General features: G+C 36.4%; 1 protein-coding gene across 2 annotated transcripts in view; it reads left to right on the forward strand.

Annotated features, from left to right (window-relative positions):
- Positions 1-18254, forward strand: part of LOC131072442 (uncharacterized) — a 162797-nt gene extending 144543 nt beyond the window's left edge. For both annotated transcript variants that reach the window (XM_058008607.2, XM_058008608.2), the window contains 2 exons: positions 17215-17323; positions 17512-18254. In XM_058008607.2, coding sequence (XP_057864590.2) covers positions 17215-17323; positions 17512-17771 — 369 coding nt within the window. In that variant the 3' untranslated portion in view covers positions 17772-18254. The remainder of the gene's footprint in view (positions 1-17214; positions 17324-17511) is intronic.
- The last annotated feature ends 5093 nt before the right edge of the window (positions 18255-23347 follow it).

Genomic DNA, 23347 nt, shown 5'->3' on the forward strand with positions numbered 1-23347 from the left:
ACTTGTTGTTTAAGAGCCTCTCCGGCACTTGAAGGTTCAGCATTTATGAGGTCTGTCATTAGAGTAACATAGCTAGAAAACTTTCAAGGTCTTTTGCTTTCTCTAACTGTTCCTCTAGGTGCTACAAAGGATTATGCTTCCTGTACTGTTTTAGTGGCCCATAGTGGTCTCTTCCTGGGATTCTCTGTTGTAGTGTTCTCAAGTTCCAAGGTGTTATCCTCAGGATGCTCCCTCTGAGTTTCAGAAAGAGAATCTTCTTCCAAATTAATGGAATTAGTTGGGATTTCAAGTGTGATGGAACTCCTTGTTTTGTTAATAGCTATATCTTCCTCAAATATGACATCTCTGCTTAATTCTATTTGTCTTTGACTAGGGATGAATATTCGGTAGGCTTTAGATGTTTCACTATATCTTACAAAAATCCCTTTCTGTCTAGTAGGTTCTAATTTAGTTCTTTTCTCCTTAGGTACATGAATATAAACAGGACATCCAAATATTTTGAGATGGCTAATATCAGGTTTAATTCCAGTAAAGACTTCTTCAGGAGTTTTGTCACCAATATGAGAGTGAGGACATCTGTTTTGAATGTATACAGTGGTATTAGTGGCTTCTCCCCAAAGTGTAGTTTCTAGGTTTTGATCTAACAACATAGCTCTTGCCGCTTCTACTATTGTTCTATTTTTTCTTTCAGCAACCCCGTTTTGTTGAGGATTGTAAGGTACAATGAACTCCCTCTTAATCCCAGCATCTTTACAAAACTCTTTAAACACTTCTGATGTGTATTCCCTACCATTGTCAGTCCTAAGAGTTTTGATTTTCCTACCAGAGTGATTTTCTGTAATGGATTTGAACTCTTTAAAGTTCCTAAGAATATCTTCAAATTCTTTACTTTTAAAGAAATAAATCCAAGTTTTCCTAGAAAAATCGTCTACAAAGATTACATAGTATAATGAGTTTCCTAGTGATGGTTCAGACATAGGCCCACATAAATCAGAGTGAACTAGTTCTAGTACCCCTTTAGTTTTTCTAGAACTGCAAGGAAAAGAGCTTTTAGTGTTTTTCCCTAGTGCACATCCTTTACAAACATCTGAATGAATTGGCTCTAGTTTAGGTAGTCCTGTGACTAATTTCTCCATAGAGGGTAGAGCACGAAAATGTAAGTGCCCTAGTCTTCTATGCCAAATTTCTGCTTGATCTATGACTTCATGAAGTAAGGTTTGATTTGGCTCATTACACAATTCATACAGGTGCCCTTGTCTGTAACCAATCACTTGTGCTCTTTTGAAGGTGGCTGTTTTTGGCCATGCCATTACCTTTCCTTCTATGAATGAGACTCTATATCTGTCGTCCTCAAGTGCAAAGATAGAGACTAAGTTCCTTTTGATGCCTAGTACAAATAGTACCCCGGTGAGTTGGATTGAGATTCCAGACTTCAGTCTGATTGTACATGTCCCAACACCCTTTACAGGATGTGCAGAGTCATCCCCTATTGTTACCTCTTCATTTGATCCCTTTTCCATTGAGTCTAGTAATTCTCTGAATCCAATGACATGTCTTGACGATCCACTGTCTATCACCCAAGTGTTAGACTTGTTTGAAGCTTGACTTGATAGTGCTGAATATAATACAAACTTCTCAGATTCAAGTTCTGTGTTCCTCTCTACTTTGGCAAATGATGCCTGCTGTTTTACTTTAACAGGACAGTTAAATGACATATGTCCATACTGATCACATCTATGACATTGGATTTTTGACATGTCTTTCTTATGAAAGCTTTTCCCATGATGGGATTTTCTCTTCTTGAAGTTTCTCTTCTTGCCTTTCTTACGGGAGTTAGTATTCAAAATGTGGAGGTCTTCATCTTTAGTTTTGTGATTCCCCCTTTCATTTGCCTTGATTCTTCAAGGAGACAGTCATCCCTTAGTCGATCAAATTTTGTGGATTTATCCCTTGCATTTATGCCTTGTTTGAATGATTCCCAGGATTCAGGTAATCCGTCTAGGGTAATCATTGATAGTTCTTGCTTCTCGACATGATAATCAAGTTTTTGCAGTTGATCTCTGAGTGAACCTATCCTCATGAAGTATGAGTTTATTGTTTCACCTTTATTTATACTTATGTGGTTCAACTGTCTTTTTAGAGCTAGGGTTTTGCTTGGATTGTTTATTTCATACGTCCTTTCAAGGGTTTTGAACATTTCATATGCGTTGTCATATTTTAATATAAGTGGTATTATGTGATCCCTTACTGCATCTATCACAATTTTTACAGCTTTATCATTTCCTTCATTCCATACAGTTTTCTCAGGTTCGTCTACAGGTTCGGGCTTGTCTTCTTTTATGAATTTGATTACTTTGTTCTCTTTTAACACTATCATAATTCTGACTTTCCAAGCCAAAAAATTTGCTGCTCCTTCGAGTCTGTTCTCGAATCTGATTGTGTTCGCCATTTTAGAACTCTTCAATTTTGTAAACTTCGTTTTCAGTCTATTCGGATCTTTAAGTAGTTAGGCTCTAATACCATGTAAATGTAAATAGACTGTTATTACTTTCTGAGCAATCAGAATTTTGAGACAACTAGTTTAGAAGTTTTAGCGTTAGATATAAGGAATGTAAACCCGATTTTATTAGTCTTATCGATTTGCCTCTGCAGATGAAAACAAACGATTATATTTACTACCGATCACTGTATTGTTTTTCTTCTATTGAATATCTTATAAACAGAGAGGGTAGCATATATATATCTTTTGTTTCCATTGGATCGTGCCTCCACAGGGGGTCACGATCCTATGTGGAGCCACGTGGTTCCACATAGGGTCGTGACCCCTGTGTGGAGCCACGATCCTTCTACACTGGGGATTACTTCCTTACATAAACTCAACGATACATAGCATAGCAAATTTGTTAGTTAATACTAACTAAATTTAATCACAATTAAATCGCAAATAACAAACTTAGTTTCTGTGCGTTGATAAAATAAGGAGACAGATTTATTTTCCTGAGTGTTACGACTGAGACTATAATTAACAAAGAGCAAGTCAATCATCGTGATCTGTGATCAGAATATGCAAGTACAGTGAAGTACGATCAAGGGTAATAATTATCCGACCATTGCTACATAGTTTTTCAACACTCCCTCTTAGCTAGGGAGGAATTCTTTTATTCTAATAAGTTGTATCACCACATTGTGAGCACAATAGATGATGTGAGCACAATAGCTTCATCTATTGTGTGAGAGAAAGGTATCACCTCACTGTGATATCAGGAGTTATGGCATATCCGCGGATATCATGTCACATGATGTCTACCATAAATCTCTTAATGTAATATCCACCATTATGGCTTGTCCACGGATATCACGTCTCATGATATCCACCATCATGGTATATCTAAAGATATTACTTCATGGCATGTCCACGGATTTTACATCACATGAAATCCACCATGAGTATCTCTTTATGTAATATCCACCATTATGGCTTATCCATGGATACCACGTCTCATGATATCTACCATTATGGCATATCCATAGATATTACTGCAGAGATATAAACCATTATGACATGTCCATAGATATCACGTCCCATGATATCCATCATAATGGTATGATCAATCAATATCGTAAGATCGTCACCTTACGATAATGATCAAATGTACAAGTGTTCATTATTGAGAGATCGTCACCTCACAATAATGTTCACAGGGGCTCATCAAGCACTGAACCAATGTTGTCATGGATTCACACATATGACACTAATCATGAACCATATCTGATTAATAAGATTGCATTAATAAGAGTTTACACTTTAAACATCTTATAATAAGAAAGAATACATTAGTATAATAAACAATACAACCAAAACAATGATGCTGAGACTCAATCTCAGCTAGAGCTACATTTTCCACCATACCAAGCTTATCTGGAAAGTACACAAACTTTATTCTAGAGAGAGGCTTGGTGAGAATGTTTGTCGTCAATTCATTAGTACTAATGTTTCTTAACTGAATAACATACCTTTCCACTTGACCTCCACATGCTTTGACCTTTCATGAAATACAAGGTTGGACTCTGCATCACTCTTGGTGTATTCCAAGCTCATCAAGTATTCATCTATCCAGAAATATCATGACTTAGGAGTCAGCATAAAGGGCCTCTTAGTCTACATGGGACTCCATCCCATGAATCATAATCTTTTGACTGATCACTACAGAAATCATCTCGACATAGTCCACTCCCTCTGAATCAATAAGTCCAAGATTCTCGGATATCAATTGAAGCATATCTTCTTAGTTTCTCCCTCTGTCACGGAAGCATCCCTTGCTCACATGGACCTTTTGTGACCTTTTCACACATCGCCCCATTGCTAACGGGGACCCCCTCTTTTCCTACTTTCCGCGTGTTTAGGTTAGCGTTTTGGCAACTTAGTGGGCAATTTTGTGTTTCCTCTACCCGAGTCTCAGAGTTTTGATCATGCCCAGTGTCGTTTAGGGTTTTTGAAGTTATAGGATCAAGCATGTGAAAGATTTAAAACGATCCTAGTTTTGTCTAAGTGTAGACCCCTTTTGAGCATTAATGTGTTTTTGGACGTCCACGTCGGTGATTTTAAAGTGCTAAGGTGTTTCAAGACCTTTTGGAATTGTTTTCTCGCTCTTAGGAAGTTATTCAAGTTGATTTTGCACTTATCCCGATAGATTTCCTTGTGTTTCGCTCAAATTTTCGATAAATTTGCCTAGGTCTAGTTGAGTTTTATTGAAAATGAAGTTTCCTAGTGATTTCTGAGTGGAAAAATCATCATTTCCCGAATGAAAATCCATATTCTAAGGGTTTAAAGGTCGAAATTCCATACTAGAGGTGTTTTTCCCCTCATATTCCTGACTTCGCATGGTTTTCCCCCACTCAGAATCCAAACTGGACATGGATTTCCCCTAAAATCCATACTTGCCTCATTTTTCCACCACTATGAATCCACACTAGGGTCAATTTTCCCATGGATGCATTAAATTTTGACTAAGTGTTAGGATTTATCCTAACTACCCATGTTTTTCCACCAGGGAGTGTGGAGGATTGCGGATGACATAGTATTGATTCCACACCTGGATCGATTTTCCACCAGGTCTTTTGTGACAAGTTTTTGAGGATTTTTGTCTGGATACTCATTCTTGACTCAAGTCGATTTTCCATTGAGAGAGTTTTTAATGTTTTGAGTCCAGATTTTCATCTAGACTGGGGTCGTTTTTCCACCAGAGGGGTATTTTTGTGTGAATGACGTAAGTTTAAGTGGAATTTTCATTCCTTACCTAGATCGATTTTCCCCTAGACCCCATTTTGTGCATGTTTGATGAATTTTGTTGGGAAATATTATCCCTACTGGGATCGATTTTCCCATAAGGGGATGTTTTGATGATTTTAAGTGATTTTTGTTAGGATTTTTTAATCCTTACTCAAATCGATTTTCCCCAATTGGCCCATTTTTTATTTAAATTGTAATATTTTAATAAAGTGAGCCCCATTTAATTGTTTTTTAATGAAAATCAATGATTATTTAAAATAAATAAAAAAACAATTAATGATTTGCAATGAGCATTTAATGTTTTCAACCTTCTAGAAGCAAATCGGTTTTACCAGGCAAGTATAAGAACAATTATTTTATCCCACATTGCTTGTGTGGTGAAGGTTGATGGTGAAAGCAAGTTCAAAGGGAGAGGTCCAGCATTATTTTATTATTGAGTTTGCCAAATATATCCATGCAAGGGCGATTTTCTCTCTAGTTGGCGATTTTTGATAGAGTGTCTAAGTGGGGTGATTCATTGAAGACAGCTTGGCAACTTTTGGTAGCTGCCATTGATGACTTATTGCCATGATTTTTGGAGAGGTGGTGCCATTTTGGTGAAGTTCGCGATTTTGTGTGAGGAGAGTGATTTTTGTGTTTGGGTTTCCACTTCCAACCTTTGGCGATTTTCCTTAACACCACCATCCTTGCTTGCTGTTCTCGGACTTAATTTGGCAGATTGGAGTGAACTTTGAAGACATTTTCAGACTTGTGTGTTTGGCGCCATACTTGGAGAATTTCGATTTTGGTTTTGCAAGCGTTTGGTGCCATATTTCGGTGGATTCCCTTCACGCTTGGTGGCTGCCATTGTTCCCTACCTGCTGTAATCATTGCATATCTGAGTCTTGACGCCATTACTACAGCTGGTGTGACCTCCATTGTTGTCTGATCATTGATTTTCAGACTTATCCTTTGTTGCCCAGCCAACCACAACTTAGGCGATTTACACTTGGAGGCATTTTGGGGATCATTTTCAGTCAATCCTCAGACCATTTGAGGGTTGTCACAGGTCTGCAACTTCATTTTGGTTGCTTGTCCTCAAAAAACTTAACTTTTACCAGCCATACCTATGTTCCCTAATTTGGTTGCTTTTGCCATCAAGATTGATTTTCATCAAACTTGTGCATACTTTGAATGATTGCAACATGTTTTGAGAGGTTAATTTATATAGTTGCAGGTTGTCTTCAGATTTGTTGGCGGCCATTGTTGACTGCGTAAGGTGTCCTCAGACATAATTTTGTGTGAAAACACAACCTTTCACACCTTTCCTTAGTCATTATTGATCCGGTATACTCCTTTGCACTTTGATTTGCACAAGATTTCTAAGTATAAGGAGGTATTGATTTTGTAAATTTCATGAGGATTTCGTACCCTAACTTTGTCACATTTTGTATTTAAGTTGTTGAAATCTATCTAGAGTGTAGATTATTTTCCTGATTTCCATACCCTAATTAGTCCAAATCATTAAGAAGTCAGGAATTTAATTAAGAATATTATATTTTCCTAAGTTCTAACTTCAAGCTTCGTACAGGTGCGATGTCGAAGTCCGGACTTAAGGAAAGGAGAGAACAACAGAAGATACTTGAGACTGGATTCTATCCTAAACCCAAGATGTCATCCAGATGGAAGGAGATTACAGACACGAACATGCATTTCCTGAACCTGAACCAGATGCGACAGTGGATGTTCGGAATTGGAAGCGAGATTCCTTCCCCAGCCTATGTGAATATTATGAAGAGTGGCATTTTTCAAGCCGCTAGATTTCCATAGTCCATACAATGCAGTGAGCTTATCCTGGAGTGTGCACAATGTTATGATCCTCACTCCCGAATGATCAAGACTCCTAAGGGTGTCGTCATTGCCTACCTTGCTGAGGATGTGATTGTTGAAGTGTTTGGAATTCCACGTGGAGCAGACATGAAGGATATAACTAAAGATGAGTATGAAGACCAATATAAGAAGAAAATGGATGCGTGTAAAACCATGGTGAATAAGGAGTCGATGATCGAGCCTAGGCCTCATCATTCCAAGGCTCCCCAGACACTCATGTGCATAGATTTCAAAGAGGAATATAGTGATTTAGTATTCCTACTTAACCGAGTGATGGGGATGCCGTAGGGTGCAATATACGATGGATGGATGTTCTATTTCATCCAAGATTGTCTAAGAGGAACGTTGATAAATTGGTCTAGAATCATAAGTGACAATCTGGACTTTCCGCTGAGGAATGTGGAGCAATCCAAGTCATTCGCCATGACTTCCTACTTAGTGTACCTGCTTGCACTGTTTGTTACATATAAAGGATTGATATGCAAAGGTGAAGTCGGGAATAGACAAGGACAATTCAAGAGTTATGAGTGCTATCCATAGCTGAACATGTATAGAATTGAAGATTATAAGACAATGAATGATGTATTCACGATGTACATCACATGGATGCTACAAGCCGGAATCCACAGGAGGTTGTCCAAGGAGGCAACAGAGCTAATAGAGAAATATGGATCGTGGTATATTCAATTTCCCACTCTCACATACCACAGGATTCATGGGTTTCAATCCGAACCCTACAGGCTTCCTAGGTATCCTTCCGACAGAATGATCTTGTTGGAAGTGGTGAGACAGCTTCAGGAGTTTGATTCCATTCAAAAAGAGAAGCACAAGACATGCATGACATTCCCTATTTCAGTTGGGAAAACATTGGAGGTTTGTCAGTCCACCTTAGCCACCAGCACTGCGAGTGAGGAACTTGCATTCTATCGATTTGCAACATATAAGAAAAGAGAAAAATTTGATCCAAATAAGAAAGTTGTAAGGATCAGGGAGAAAGGTTCATCCACAAGGTAGACATAGAAGATTATTGGGCCAACCTGATGGACGAGCATGCAGTGAAAAGACGAATGTGGTCCAGGATGTCACTGGATTTCATGAGGAAGTGTGGACTTTTCCTCATTCCTGATCAAGTGTTAGATGACAGAGATCATATGCATCCACAGTATGAAAATGAAATGAAGAAGGCGATCTTATTGCCTAATTGGTCAGAGTTAGAAGAAGTAGATTTGAAGATATTGATGAGAGAGGTCTTGAGTTTCTCCCAAGCATGGGTAGATATCTAGATGAATAAGTTAGTTGATATGGGTGTTTCCTTAACTTATGAAAAGATGAAACCGGAGGAATCCTCTTCCGAGGATGATCAAAGAACTATCACTAATGTCAGGATTTATGTGGATGAGGAGAGTCAAGCTCCCAAGAGAAGGAAGAACACACCAGGTGAAGTCAAGGGTAGAGGGAACAAAATTGAGGAGGCCAAGAAGAAGAAACAAAAGACTACCATTCCTTCGCCCATCATTCCTTCACCACCCCTCAGTGTCTCATCTATCAAAGAAGTTGAGATGACAGAGCAAAACAAGGAGACCCAACAATGCTCCAACACAGTGATACTACTAGAGAATATTCTAGATTTACATGCCACAGTGACATCTACTCCACCGAATGAGATTGATGATCAGCCAGGATCCCCTACTGTCCTTTTGGAGGTTAGTTTGGGAAATGATGTATATGATTTGACCAAGAACAATCTTGATGATGATGATGATGATATCTCGGCATTGAGAGGGCTTGATCGAGAGATGTGTCTCGATGATGGTATGGAGATGGCCGATGTTCCTGATTGGCTGATGAAGAGTATGGAGAAAAGTAAGAAAATGATAGAGGTACATCCTATTGATGATATTGATGACTACTTAGCTAGGAGCAATAAGGAGCCAAAACCTAAGAGAGTTGAGATCTTGTCACACATATCTAGAGATGAGACAAGAATGCGGATTGCGCAAGTGGTTGTTCCTATTGGAGGTGTGACGGCAGACATTGCTACTCCCATGGATTTCCAAATTACTTCAGTTACCCTTGGCCGTACTACAAGAAAGCAAGAATTTCAGGAAGTTGGTGATAACCTTAGGGCAATCAGTGCAAGATTGGATAGAGAGATTGAAGAGAAAGAGAAGTACAGAGAAGAGAATATCAGACTTAGAGAGTACATTGCAGGGATAAGGCGTGAGAATCTCACCCTTATTTCCCCCATTGCAGTTGATCATGGACTACATTCACACTATGAGGCAGTGAGAGATACACTCTCGGAGGTGGAGAAATGGATTGAAAGTGCAAGAAAACAGGTGGATGATTTCCTTACTCAGTTTGTCCAGGCATATGACAGGACAACAAGGCTCATGTTTAGAATCCAGTATTTGGAGGGAATTTGGGAAGAATTCAGACCTATCCAGGAGAAGACTATTCCACGCCTCAGAGCTTTGAAGAGGATTTCCCAGTCCATGTTGATCAGAGAGAATGTTGTGCACAGTGGAGACAGATATGATTTCCATGGCTGGTATTGTTCGTTAGCCATGAAGAAATCAACTTTTGAGAACGCCCAGCTAAGTTGTACAGAGATGGAAAGATCAATTCATGACATTCAGTTGAAGATCCTTGCCTTGATTGAGGAGTTATTAGGTGTTGATGTCAGTGATGATAGTGGTTTACACTTAGCCGAATTAAGAGACAAGATGAAACTTATGTTTTTTTGCCAGTTGGACTCTTTGAAGAAGAGTCGGATGGATGATTTGGTCTCTTTGTTGATTCATGTTCATAGTTCGCAGAAGCTCATGCCAGATTGGGAGAACACTTTGGATGCTTGCTCAGATGCGTTGGACGTGATTGATTTATAGCAGGATACCTTACCTAGCATTTCCATGGAGGAGTTAGATTCTGTATTGGTTAGATTCTTGGAGTATGCTAGGAGAAAGAGAGATGCAGGGAGGAATCTTCTAAAAGATTCCCTATTTGATGACTAGGTATCTTTCTATTGGGCCATATGTTGGTGGCACCATTTTTTATGTAAACCCTAATTAGGGCAATCCTAGGGTTTTGTTGGCATGATCTTGGCCCTTGATTTGGTTTTAATCTTGGCCATCCATTTTGTGCGAGACTATATATATCTCATTGTCTCTCATTTGTAAGAGTTTTTGTAGAATTGTCGATATATGCTGCAGCTAATTGAATCTAAATCATTGTTCAATTTGTTGGTGATTTTGCTCTTCAAATGTTGTTTTTGCATTCATGGTTCTCAATTCCTCCAAGTTAGATTAGAATTTTAGATCAGAATTTGTTTTCGTGTTTGTTAGATTGAGTGGAAGATTTGTTGAGTATATTTGTGTGGAATCATTAATCCATACCACTAGCCTCTTGTTGTTGGTAATTGCACCTTGTGTGGTCAACTGAAAATTAAGTAAGCTTAACTTCAATTATTATGCATCCCTTGACAAGCATCAACTTGGATGGTGTCAATGTGTGATGATAATAGTTTGAAAATCAATAAGTATACCTTAGATGATTGCACTAAGCTTGTGTCAATACCTGTTTGTGAGACCTGGCCTAGTTCGATTCCACTAAATTTACTCATCATTTCCTACATTCCTAGACTTAGAATAGATTTCCTAAACCCTATTCCCTTTTGCCACCTTTTTTTAGTAAGAATCAAACCTAGAGCTACATTGCCGTATCCTAAGTTGTCAGCACACCTATTCCGCATTTTCATGATCAAAGAAGATAATTCGAACATTTGTGTAAGTCCCCAAGTGAACACAGCAATTCACATCAACTATTGAGTTACCCACTCATCAAGACCTAACATGTAGAAACCTTGGAATCATTTTAGTTGATCTTAGCCTTAGCATCTAAGGTGATTTTGTTCAAGAGAGGGTAAATTACCTTGGTATTTTATTCTGAAATGTTATGTGCATAAAACACATATCAACAGGACCCAATAATAGAAGATATCTTGCTTCAAGAGACTCTCATTTTCTAGTATGATCCTCGTATGTCTGAAAGTGCAAGATCCAAAATCACAATGGAACTGTTGTCATAAGATCGAGCCCTAGACAAGAATATGACTGACCTGAGATTTAGAACAAAATCCCCTAGCAGTAGGCTCCCTCTCACTTGGAGAGCCCTCTTGTCTCAACTTTGCTTTGTAACCCTAGATGTCATCATCCCTTGTACGAATGCCTCAATAATTACCTCCTGAATTTCAATCTCTTCATCACAATCAGAACTTCGGAACTCTATAACTTGAAAAGCAACATGCTGTGATTCTTAAGTTGTCCTGTATGTAAGGGACAAGTTTCTCATAGTAAATTGAAGAAATTTAAAAAACAAGTTATCCAAAAGCAGCTTGTCGTAAGCGGACATCTGTTGATAATGTTGTTTCTCAAATAACACGCATAATGTAATTGCATGAATTAATCTGAATCCTTTTGTGGAAGAGTTTCACCAACATCTACAATGGAAGCTAGAGGCATAGTCCCGGTAGGACATTGCATTGCATAGTGACCATATTTGTCACATCTAAAGCATTGGATTTTTGAAATATCCTTCCTTCTTTTGAATGTAGGAGCACCATTAGATTCCTTATCTTTCTTCCTTTTGAAATGTCCTTTCTTACCTTTCATCTTTGTGGAGTGGGAAGCAAGAACATGAATATCTTCATTTATGGAGCTTTGACCAATGCCTCTGATAGCCAATCTAGACTCTTCTTGAATGCAGTCTTGCTTTAATCGATCAAACTTAGGAAGTTTTGATATTGCACTTATCCCTTGAATAAATGCCTCCCATGAGGAGGGGAGACCATTTAGTGCCAGCATGGTTAACTCTTTGCTCTCTATTGTGTGACCAATAGTAGAGAGTTGATCTTTCAATTCAATAATCCTCATGAAGTATGAGGTGATGAATTCGCCTTTTGTCATTTTGACATGATGGAGTTGTTGCTTTAGAGCAAGAGCTCGTCTTGTGTTGTTTATCTCATACATGTTCTCTAGTGATTTGAATATGCCATAGGCAATCTCCGTCTTGGAGATAGTTGGTACAATATGATCTTTCACTGAGTCAACTACCATCTTCATGGCTTTATTGTTCTTTCTCATCCATTGAAGCTTTTCATCTTCTTCTTCTGATTCCAGTATGGCTTTCTTCACAAATCCATCTAATTCGTTTTCACTTAAAGCAAGCATGATCCTAAACTTGCAAGATTCAAAGTTGGAAGCTCCTTCAAGACGATCCTCAAATCTAACACCATTCACCATTTTGATGTATAGAAGGGAGTTGAGGAATTCGAGGATATATAGAGAGGAGTCTCGCCTATATAAATCTGATCTGATCTTTTCCTTATGCTGGCTCTGATACCATGTTAAAGTGGATCAGATTTATGTATAGGCAATTTTAAATTATAATGTAGTAATTATGCACAGTAGTTGTAATAGAAGATCACACAATGTTCAATATAATATTGCAGGTCGCTAATGTATACACAAAATATCGATTGCTGTAAGAACAATAATATCGACTGCTGTAAATGCAATGATGTCGACTGTTGTAAGTGCAATAAGATCGGCTGCTGTAATTGCAATGAGATCAACTGCTGTAAGCTTTCACCACGATACCGACTGCACCTGTTGTTATCACAACTTCATCTATTACCCATCAAATGAAATAGGGCCAAGATATATAGACATTCTCAGTGGTCCACATAGAGTCACGGCTCTATGTGGAATCAACATGATTCCACATAGAGTCATGACTCCTATGTGGAGGAACGACCCTTGGTAAACATACGCGATGTATAAACAATTACTAATTGGTATAATTAGTGACCGATAGTATGTCTTAACAACAACTATTAATCATAACTCTTTGACAATCGATATACAAACATAAACAATACTACGTATAATCCGATTGTCATATAAATGATTATAGAGCAAGTCAATCATTCTGATCTGTGATCAGAATATGCAAGTACAGTGAAGTACGATCAAGGGTAAGAATTATCCGACCATTGCTACATAGTTTTTCAACATCACCCTCACCAAGTTTGCGTCAAGTCCAAATCTTAGAACTATGCTTTGTAGAAAAGGAAATCCTTGATCCAAGTGAGGGAAACTTTGCTCTTGAGTGTCTTGTTACTTCAAGGAGGTAGAAGCCATGGTGTTGTATTGGCACATTGAGGGGCATTGCAAAGTGGTACACATCATGGATGCATCGTAGAACCTAAACTTAGCCTATGGGAATTAAACATGCTAAAAGGGACACTTAAGCTACTCAAGGAAGGGGACATTACAATTTGTCTCTTAATTTGCCATCTTTTGAAAGTACCCTATTCAGTCCAGCAATAATAGTGGAATTAAATCTAGTTAAATCTCACCCAACCATTCACTAACCAAAACAACAAAAAGTTAAAGTTCAAATAATAACAATAAGAACAGCCGGCAACAAGGATCTAAATTCAGTAAAAGATGACTTGTAGTTGTTTAAAATTGGAGAAAAATGTAAAGTACTTGCTATAATTTTGTACCTCAATGATTTGAATTAAATTATATTTTAATGAACAAAATTCAATGCACCTAATCAAAGTTCAAAGAGATGATGGAGAGGAACAACCTCCTTGGCATGATCTCTTAGAGCGTTATAGGCAACAAGTAGTACTTAGAAAACAAATAGCATGTTATAATATTAAAGGAAAACAACAAAAAAATATATTTTCAAGATAAATAGAAATCTGAGTTGCTCCTCTTGCTTTTTGAAACATGTCAAGCAAATTCTTTGGTGGGAGAGGCTCATTTGGTCAATTTTTAGATTGTAGTAGGCTCTTTTAATATGTGGTGGAGCTTATTCATACGCAATAGGGGGCATTTGTCTCATCTTGTAATTATAATGTGGATATGGTCTGTGTGCATTGTCATAGTGTTTTCTTCACTTTCAACGAATACGAGATGATTGTTAGATTTTTATTTTTTTTTCAAGGAGAAAAATTCTAATATTTTCTTTTTGCATGGTTGATTCACTATTATGTACATATATCTTCTTTATAGATCTATAGATTGGCCAAAAAGTGTAACAATTCCTTTAGATAAAAAAATATGATATATCAAATCAAAGACAAGAACCTTAGACACTAGATTGAAATTATTGTTTAAAAAGTTTAAGAACATCATCTTAGACAGCCTTCCTTTAGACATTGATGGCTGTGTCTATCCTACCATCAAGATTGATGACCATTCCTGGTTGCACTGGTTATCCAGCATTCACAATGCATGGGAAATATGCTGGATAGCCAGTGCCCAAATCCATCTCGTCATCTCCCACTTCCCACCTCCCACTTCCCACTTCCCACCTCCCATCTCCCATCTCCCATCTCCCAAATTGTATTTATCAAATATTACAACACTGGTCATGGCCATTGGTGCATCTTGATGGCTGGGTATATTTTGCCAATCTAGATGTTGTAATCATATTTGTTTTGTAGCCCAGAATTCCATTTTGACTTGCCCTTCTAACAACATCAAAATCTTGGTGCATTTATGTATCATTTCTTGGTGGCACTTGTTATGCTGGTTTGATGTATTGGACTGCATATTCCCCAGAATTGTTATGGACAATCTCATTGGGATACTTGTATACAATGGAAAAGCACAGTAAAGCAATCTTGGTTAGACGTTCTTGCATCCTCAAGAAGTGAGTGACCCAAAAATCAAGAAGGGGGAAGACCATCACTAAATCATACTAGAGAGGTCATTTACTTCTTGACTTTCATTTCCAAGAAAGCATTTCTAATTTGGAACGGAAACCCACCCTCCAACTTGGTTTGACCTTGAATTATATCTTACTTGTTGCTTGGGCCATTTTTTCATGCTTGACTAATCACTTAAGAGATATGGTATGGATGGGCTCTAGATGCATCTTCAATTGGCTCCCTCCCTGTCAAAAAAAAAATAATACCACCCCACTAACAGACGGATGAAAGCACCTTGAATCCATAAATAGGCATGATAACTTAACCATCTTCTCAATGGTTTGATCATTAAACCAATGAGAATCGCCTTAACTTGATTTTCACCCTCCAAGTTACTTACCTTTTCTTTCGCACATAAAACTAGCAAAATGGAAAAAAATGAATAAATGCCATCATAGAAGGTATCTAACTTGCCATCAATCATATCATAATATTTAAACAAGAATATCAAATGTTGTTCTCAATGCGAATGATTTACAAGCATCATTTATAGACCAATATTCACATCACAACTTACAAATCTCATGTTGAGGAAACAAGCAAGAGGCATTACCAATCTCACATTAATGCATATACATAGGATGACATATAGATCCACAAGTAATAGGAGGATTTGCATGTGTTTTGTTAATGTGTTTTTTATGACACCTCAAACACAGAGTAAAATACCAAGTATTATATCCTCTCTTGAACAAAGAAACCTCATATGCCAAACTTTGTGATCAAACAAGGCAACCCCAAGGTTTGCAATGTGAACAATTGACTTTAATTGCGGATAGACTCAATGTATGTGATGTGATATGCTAGTTTACACAAAGGGACTTATGCTTAGCTGGAACGTGGAACACTTAACTAACTTGGAAAGTAAAAAAGACAAAAGGATGAAAGGTTAAGGAAATCTAAGCTAAATCTAAGGACAATGAAGATAATGAATAATGCTTGGATAATCAAAATAATATGAATTGAATTTCTTTCTCAAATGCATCTTGAGTGCACTATCTACCTTTCTTGAGCCAACCCTTGTCTTTTGCCATGATACTGGCCTACAATATTAATAGATAGTCCATACTGTCTCTTTAAGTGTCTTCATATGTGTTCAAGATGGGCTTCACCCTTGTATTTTATTTATTAGGAGTATCATTTCTCTTAAGGTCGTTTACACTATCTCTCATGAAATGTTGATATTTAAAAAACAATGCACAGTTTAATTCAGAAGCATTCACTCACATATACATGTTGCTTCAAGACTTGAGAGAGGTTCATTTTGTGGATCTGGAGATTCATGTTTTTTGGTTGGACCTTGGTAGAAGACCACCAGGAAACTTGAGATTAAAAATGCATGGGCTAGGCCAAAATAATTTTAATTATGCAAAGCTATAGAGATTCTGTATCCTGAGTATTCTAGAGAACCACTTCCCTAGGGCTCAATCAATCATGCTCAAGTAATTTGTGTTGTATGCCAAAAATTTATGGCTTGTGTGTCATGAAAAGAGAGTGCATTGCCATCGAATCTAGAGAACCACCTCCCTAGGGCTAACATACATACGTGGACACAAAAATGGCTGAAGCAATTTTTAATGTTTCGATGTAACCCACTCAAGCATTAAAGAGACTGTAATAGTCAAATTAGTATTCAACTCCTTAATAGGATAGTCTGACAATTCACAAATCACCAAAGGTTATAACCACTTTTATGCAAAGCAATAGAGATTCTGTATTCTGAGTATTCTGTTTTAAGTCATTATTTTCAATCAGTAATGCTCAAGTAATTTGTATTGGATGACAAAAATTTATGGCTTGTGTGTCATGGTAAGAGAGTACATTACCACCACTTCTTGGGAACCATCTCCCTAGGGTTGATATGCATACGCGGAGACAAAAATGGCTGTAGCAACAATGTTTCGATGCAACCCATTTAAGCACTAAAGGGACTATGATAGTAAATCAGTATTCAAATCCTTGAATATAAGATAGTTTGACAATGGAAAAACCGCATAGGATATAACCTCTATTGCCAGTAGTCCAAGGCTCCTTCCTCCACTGTGAGTTGGACTCACAGTTTGTAGCTCAACCAGCGTTGCCATGCTCACTCCCACTTAGGAAATAGACAAGAATTTAAAAGCATCATTTGAACAAATGCAGCAATCCTTATTATAATTATGAAATAACTTTCTATGACTGCAATTATATAAAAGGCATAAGGGTATAAATTTCAGCGGATTATATTTTAATTAACCTTTTAATCTCTTGCTATTGCCATCATGTCCAGGAATTACCAACACTAGTACTCAACATATTCCCTCTACAAAGGCTAGAAAAGGAATATCTGATGGTTCAGGTGCACGATCACGATTCTCAATCCACAAAAGACATTCTTGGTGAGTATCCTGGAAAATATTACTATAACTTGTTTGTTATATATGATTACGCTCAATAATACCAAAGCATTTTCAATTATAGCAAGTCATAGCCCACGTTCAACAAACAGTTTCTGGTTTATTCATACAAATTTTCAGTAATCTGGTACGAGGTCCTCTTTTACATGTTTGGTCTTTTAATGGTTCAGGTTATGCTGCCATTCCTTTGGCATCTGCAGTTACTGCATTCAATAAAGGGCCTCGTGAGCTTAGTACTTTTAGAGTGGAATTATCACACTGTGGTTTGCCAGCTGGAACTCTCGAGGGTGGCATGAAACTGACCTGGGAAAGGAATGTGATCAAACGGAGATCCAGATTTGCTAGGGAAATCATGGCAAAAACATTAAGCCTACGCAACAGCTTGAGGAAAACAATGTCCGTCGACAAATTTGCACATGAAAAAGGCTGAAGTTGTTTTCCCATGCCTGTGAGTGTAGGGGCTGTCTAATGACCAATGATGCCTGTCCTGCCAAGTTTTCTTGTTGAGAGTTCAGAGTTGTCTGGTTGCCCGTCTCTGTCCTTAAATGCATTGTTTGTCCTTCTCTAGGTGTCAGTGTAAATTTCAAAAAAGTTGTTTATTCTGTCTTATAAAAATAATCAATCCCCTAGAATGGAATCCCCATAGTCACTTTCCAAGGTAAGGATTTTGCTTTGAATGGATGAATGTTTTTTATAAGTTTACATAGGCTGTTTAATAATCAATCTCCTAGAATTGAATCCCAATAGTCACTTTCCAAGGCAAGTATTTTGCTTTGAATGAATGAATGTATGTTTTTAATAAGTTTACCAGGTCAAACAGCCTATGCTTTCCCATAAGAATGAAGCAAAATTAGAGGGTATATTCACAAGTTCTTAATATAAAATAAAATAGTAACAATTGTCACTTGAGGTCTTTAACAGGTACTGCTTAAATCGGAGATATAACTTATGCTAGAATACCTATATAATGTTAGTAACTTGATCTCATGATTTTCTATCATGATGGGATTTTCTCTACGTCAAATTTTAATGGATCTCTAACATTTGAAAAAATCTGAATTAAATGGTTGTCAATGTCCAATCTGAGATTAAAAATTCTCCAAAACAGATGCACAATATTTGAAAGTATTTATGAGAAAAAATAATTATCAAAAGCTTTAGTCATCATTTGTATTGAAAAAATGTCTTTTTGCTCACATTTATAACATTAATATACTAATTATTTTCTGGATCGGTTGGATCCCTTTTAAGTTTAAGACTCTTGCTACTTTCCACAATTATTATACTATGAACAATATGCTGTGTATCTTTTGTTTATGGGGCTATTTGGACGAGATTGGTTTCAATATTGGGTTATCCGATAGCTATAGGTGGTTTTTGTTTTTGATGTTTAAGGTAGGGATTGACTGACTGCTGTGTGTCTGCTGTGTGTCTACTGGTTTAGCTCTTTTTTGTAGCTTGTTGTTCTTTCGGGTCAGCCCCTGTTTTGGCTGCTTTATTATCAAAAACATTAATATACTAATAATAAAAGTTAACTGAATTTGCCTAAAAATGCTAGTAAACATTTATGTTTATACCCATCAAGCTTAGGAAATTTGGGTGGTGAGATATATGTTTTACCAAGCAATATACTAGATAGTATAGAATAGAATTGATTATTTTTAAGTTTTTCGCTAAGGCGTGAAATATTGCATTCATTCAATTTAATATTTAATTAATTTAGTCAATTAGAACGAATTAAAAATTTTAAGCAAAACATCTATAGTATAAGTTTATCTTTATTTTGCTCTTTCAATAAATTTTAAAAAATAAGAAGACTTATTTTTTATTATTATTATTAGTTTCTATTGCACTCGTTAATTTGAAAAATTCTTCTTATCTTTACAAAAGTTAACATGCGTGACTTTTAAAAGAAAATATTAAAAACCCGTCTTCTGCAGCCAAGTTTACAAATAAGCAGTTTAACTATTAATCGGCAAATGGCGTAATTCCATACCGTTAAATATTCGATGTGGGTCATATGCAAAAGTTCACATATACGGAGAGAAGGGGAACGCAGCCCTTAGAAAGCTTCTAGGCTCCTCTCTTTTTTAAGCAATTTCGATTTGTTCATACTCCTACGAAAAAAGCTTTCTCCCTTTTCATAAAGTAATTAGTTTATTTTTCGCTTTATTTATTTATTATATGATTATTAATTATTATTTATTATTTATTTTGTTATAATTTGCTTTGAAAAGTAAATCTGCATTAGATTTTATTCTTTATAATAATTTTAAATTTAAATTAGATATTCATTCATTCTCATAAATTATTTTAAAATTTTGTTATTAAATATTATTTTATATAATTTTTTTGAGTATTGAAATTATGTTCTTATGTTTCTTTTTTATTTATAACTATGTAGTTTTTTTGAAAAAATATAATTTAGATTATTTTAGATAATGTAAATTATGTAGTTGTTTAAAATATATTTGTAACTTAAAAATTATTATGAAGTTTAGAATATATCTATATGTAAAGTTGAAAAATATATATTTTGAATGTGTTGGATTTTGAATTTTAAATTATAAGTCAAATGTATTAGGTTTTGAATTTTAATTTATCAATATTCATAAAATCAAGTGTATTGAATTTTAAATTTTAACTAATTAATATTTTTTATCAAACATATTCATTTTTTAATTTTAATTATTTCATATTTATGATCAGAAGTATTGGATTTTGACTTTTAATTACTATATATTTATAGTCAAATTCTTTTCGATATGGATTTTACTTAATTATATTAATGATGTTAATATCATTATTTAATTGGATAGTTTTGGAGTCTAGCTCGCTGATCCAAATTTCATGAGTAATGGTTCAAACAAACCCATCTCTCATGAGAATGAATGGTCCATTCAAAATGCATTACATCTAGGTGATGCTATTTCTATTTCTCCTCAAAATCACTCACAACTCATATATTGCACATTCAATATGACACAAATTTTTGGTCCAAAAGTCTTCTTTCTTGCATCCATAGTCCTTGTTCTCATTTTTGCCTTCATTTCATGTGGCATCCCCTCATCTTCTTGTTTTTTTGTGTCGTATTTCTTCTTTCTACTTTTCTATTTTCTACTCTAAACTAACCACACTATTGGCAAGAACTTTGATGCATTAAAGATTTATTAATTTAAATATATGTAGATTATTATTTAAGTGTTCACTTAAATAAATTGGTTGTACATAAAGAATTTGTAGGTTGTAGTGAATAAAAAATAATTCATTTTAATATATATTATATGAAAAAAATATTATTATTTATTTTATTGAAAATATTTGAACTTTTTTAATAGAATTGATTTGTAAAAAAATTATGTTTCAAGAGATTTAGGTTTTTATATTAGATTGATTATATAAAAAATCTTCTTTTTTTTTATATTAAAAATTGAGAGAATCTAGAACATGGAGGCCAGGCCTCAACAAAACATAGTTGTCATCGCCACAGGACAACAAAAACCCAAGTAATCAACAAGGTGCATAATCCGCACAAAAGAGTACTAACAAACTAACTGCATCATGAGAAGTCAACAAAAGCATCAAGAGAGGATGTCGTCATGGGGTTCAACCCATGCCGCTCATCCCTGAGGTCCTTCCATCCAAACAATGGTCTTTTGGCTCTGACTCTGTGTCAGCATCTCAACTTGGGCGTAGGAGGGCTCCCTATTATCTTTAATTTCGTTGTTCAGCTTCTTGAGAGCCTCCTCAAAGGAGGATAGGTTGTCCTCGTTGTGTCTCCACTCATAACCATCCTTCATCTCATTGATGAACACAGTGGCCTAACCATCCTTGAGGAACCTTAGGAGCTTGTGTCTCTCAACGTTCATAGTAGAGGCAACCTACACGATAATTTTGAAGAATGTGAGTCTTCGAAAGGACTCAGTAAGGGCCCTGGCTTGGCCTTCAAACCTATCAACATTCCTAATTTTCCAAATATACCAAATAATATTGGCAGATAAAGTAAACCAAAATATATTAGCATCCTTTTTCAATCCTTTAATGCGCCCACAAATAATTTCCATAATATTCACAAGATCAAGGATAGAAAAGCCAAACATTAACCAGATTTCCTTAGCAATGGAGCAATCAAAGAAAATATGTCTACCAGTCTTAGGAAGTTTACAAATAGAGCATAAATCATTATTATCATAATTCCCCTGGAGAGGAAGTCTATTAAGTATCATAAGCCATTTAAAGCACTTGATTTTTAGCTTGATCGGACTTTTCCATAGCATGCTAAAGGTCTTTTGCCACTGCATAACAAGCAGATCAGAGTACCATAAAATGTTAACATGATTAATGATGGAAGCCTCATAAGTTAAGACAGAGTAAATGTTACGAGCCTTGATTTTAGCCAAAAGAGTACCATTAGCCCATTTAAAAGACAGAAATCTATGAGAATCAACATCAAAGTTTTTAGGAAGACCGAAATCAATACAAGCCTGCTTAATCATGTTGTAGGTTCTTTTTTGAGCAGGGGGGAGGTTAAATTTTGAGCTAAGATCTTCCCACATAATAAGAGTATCATGTTCCAAAACGTCAATAAGATATTTGATCCCCTTGTTAGCCCAGGCTCTAGCTGAGCATCCCTGAGTAAGGGCCAAGGGTTTGCCAGCGTGGAAGAGGTTCCACCATAAGGATCTCTCACCATGAATCAGGTCACCATTGTTGACACTAGTGTTGACCAAAAACCCCCTAACATGTTCCCAGGCTTTCCAAATAGACTTGAACACACAAGTGCCCTGGACAGAAACGGGAAAACCATCGGCCACAAGGTCGGTGAGAGGTAAACCCTTCCAAGACTTAGCATTCTTAGGGACAACCCTCTCAATATTGTGTCTGATTAAAACCTTCCAAGGTTCCTGACCTTCGAGAGAATGGAAGATCCATTTAGCCACAAGGGCAATACCTTGGATCCTAAGATCTTTTAATCCAAGGCCACCAAGAGATTTCTCAATATGGCACCGCTTCCAGTTAACAGCGTGTAATTTATTATTACCTTTGCCATCAGACCAAAGGAACCATCTAATAGCCTTTTGAATTTCAAGGATCTTATAGTTGCTAAACATCCAAGCAGAGGAGTAGTAGATATTATAGGAGGAGAGGATTTTTTGGCACACTTGAACCCTGCTAGCCAGGGAGAGGAATCTATTGTTCCATTTACTAAGTTTCGGTGAGATGTTGCCAAGATCAAGAGGCAATGGAAAGCACAAATAAGACAGACAAAATAGATGGTAGGAATAAACTGTATTCTATCAAGATGCAAAATATGATCAACTAGATCATTACAAGATATAGATTGATTGCCCATACAAGCAATGTAGATGAGTTTGCTTATATTGGCAAGGTTAGGGATATGTGAGCACACAAACATGACATGTGGCTCAATAAGAAACAAGGGTAAGTAGGAAACAGGTGTCGGTAGGTAAGAGAAACAATAAAATATTCCACATGAGGTGGATCACCCACTGAATGTGGAGTGTAACAACAAGATCACACCATAAAAGGTGGAATTTCTCCTACACACACTATCCCAATGTGGCACAAACACCCAAGTGTCTCATACCCAAACTACTATGAAATGCATGTACCTAAGTAAACTTAAGTAAAGTGTAATAATATCCAAGATGAATAATTATTTACACCAACAGTTTCTTATCAATTTTCTCCTTAACCCAGAGCCACATATCTTTGAGGGAAGGGGACACCAAGAAGGGAACTCCAAGGTATCTAATGACTTTGTTAGGACCACCCCATTGGTAGCCAAGGTGTCCAAACCAGTCAAGGGGGTGATCCATCCAACTAAGGAAGGTAGACTTGGTTTTGGAGATCCAAGCTCCAGAAATTAATCATTTCAATTATATTTATATAGATTTTAGATTGCTATTGAAAATAAAAATATAAAAAAAAATGCATATACTTTTTAAAAAAATCAATTATAAGAATATAATATTTATGTATTAT

This window comes from Cryptomeria japonica, chromosome 8, assembly GCF_030272615.1.
Source record: "Cryptomeria japonica chromosome 8, Sugi_1.0, whole genome shotgun sequence".
Classification (NCBI taxonomy): Eukaryota; Viridiplantae; Streptophyta; class Pinopsida; order Cupressales; family Cupressaceae; genus Cryptomeria; species Cryptomeria japonica.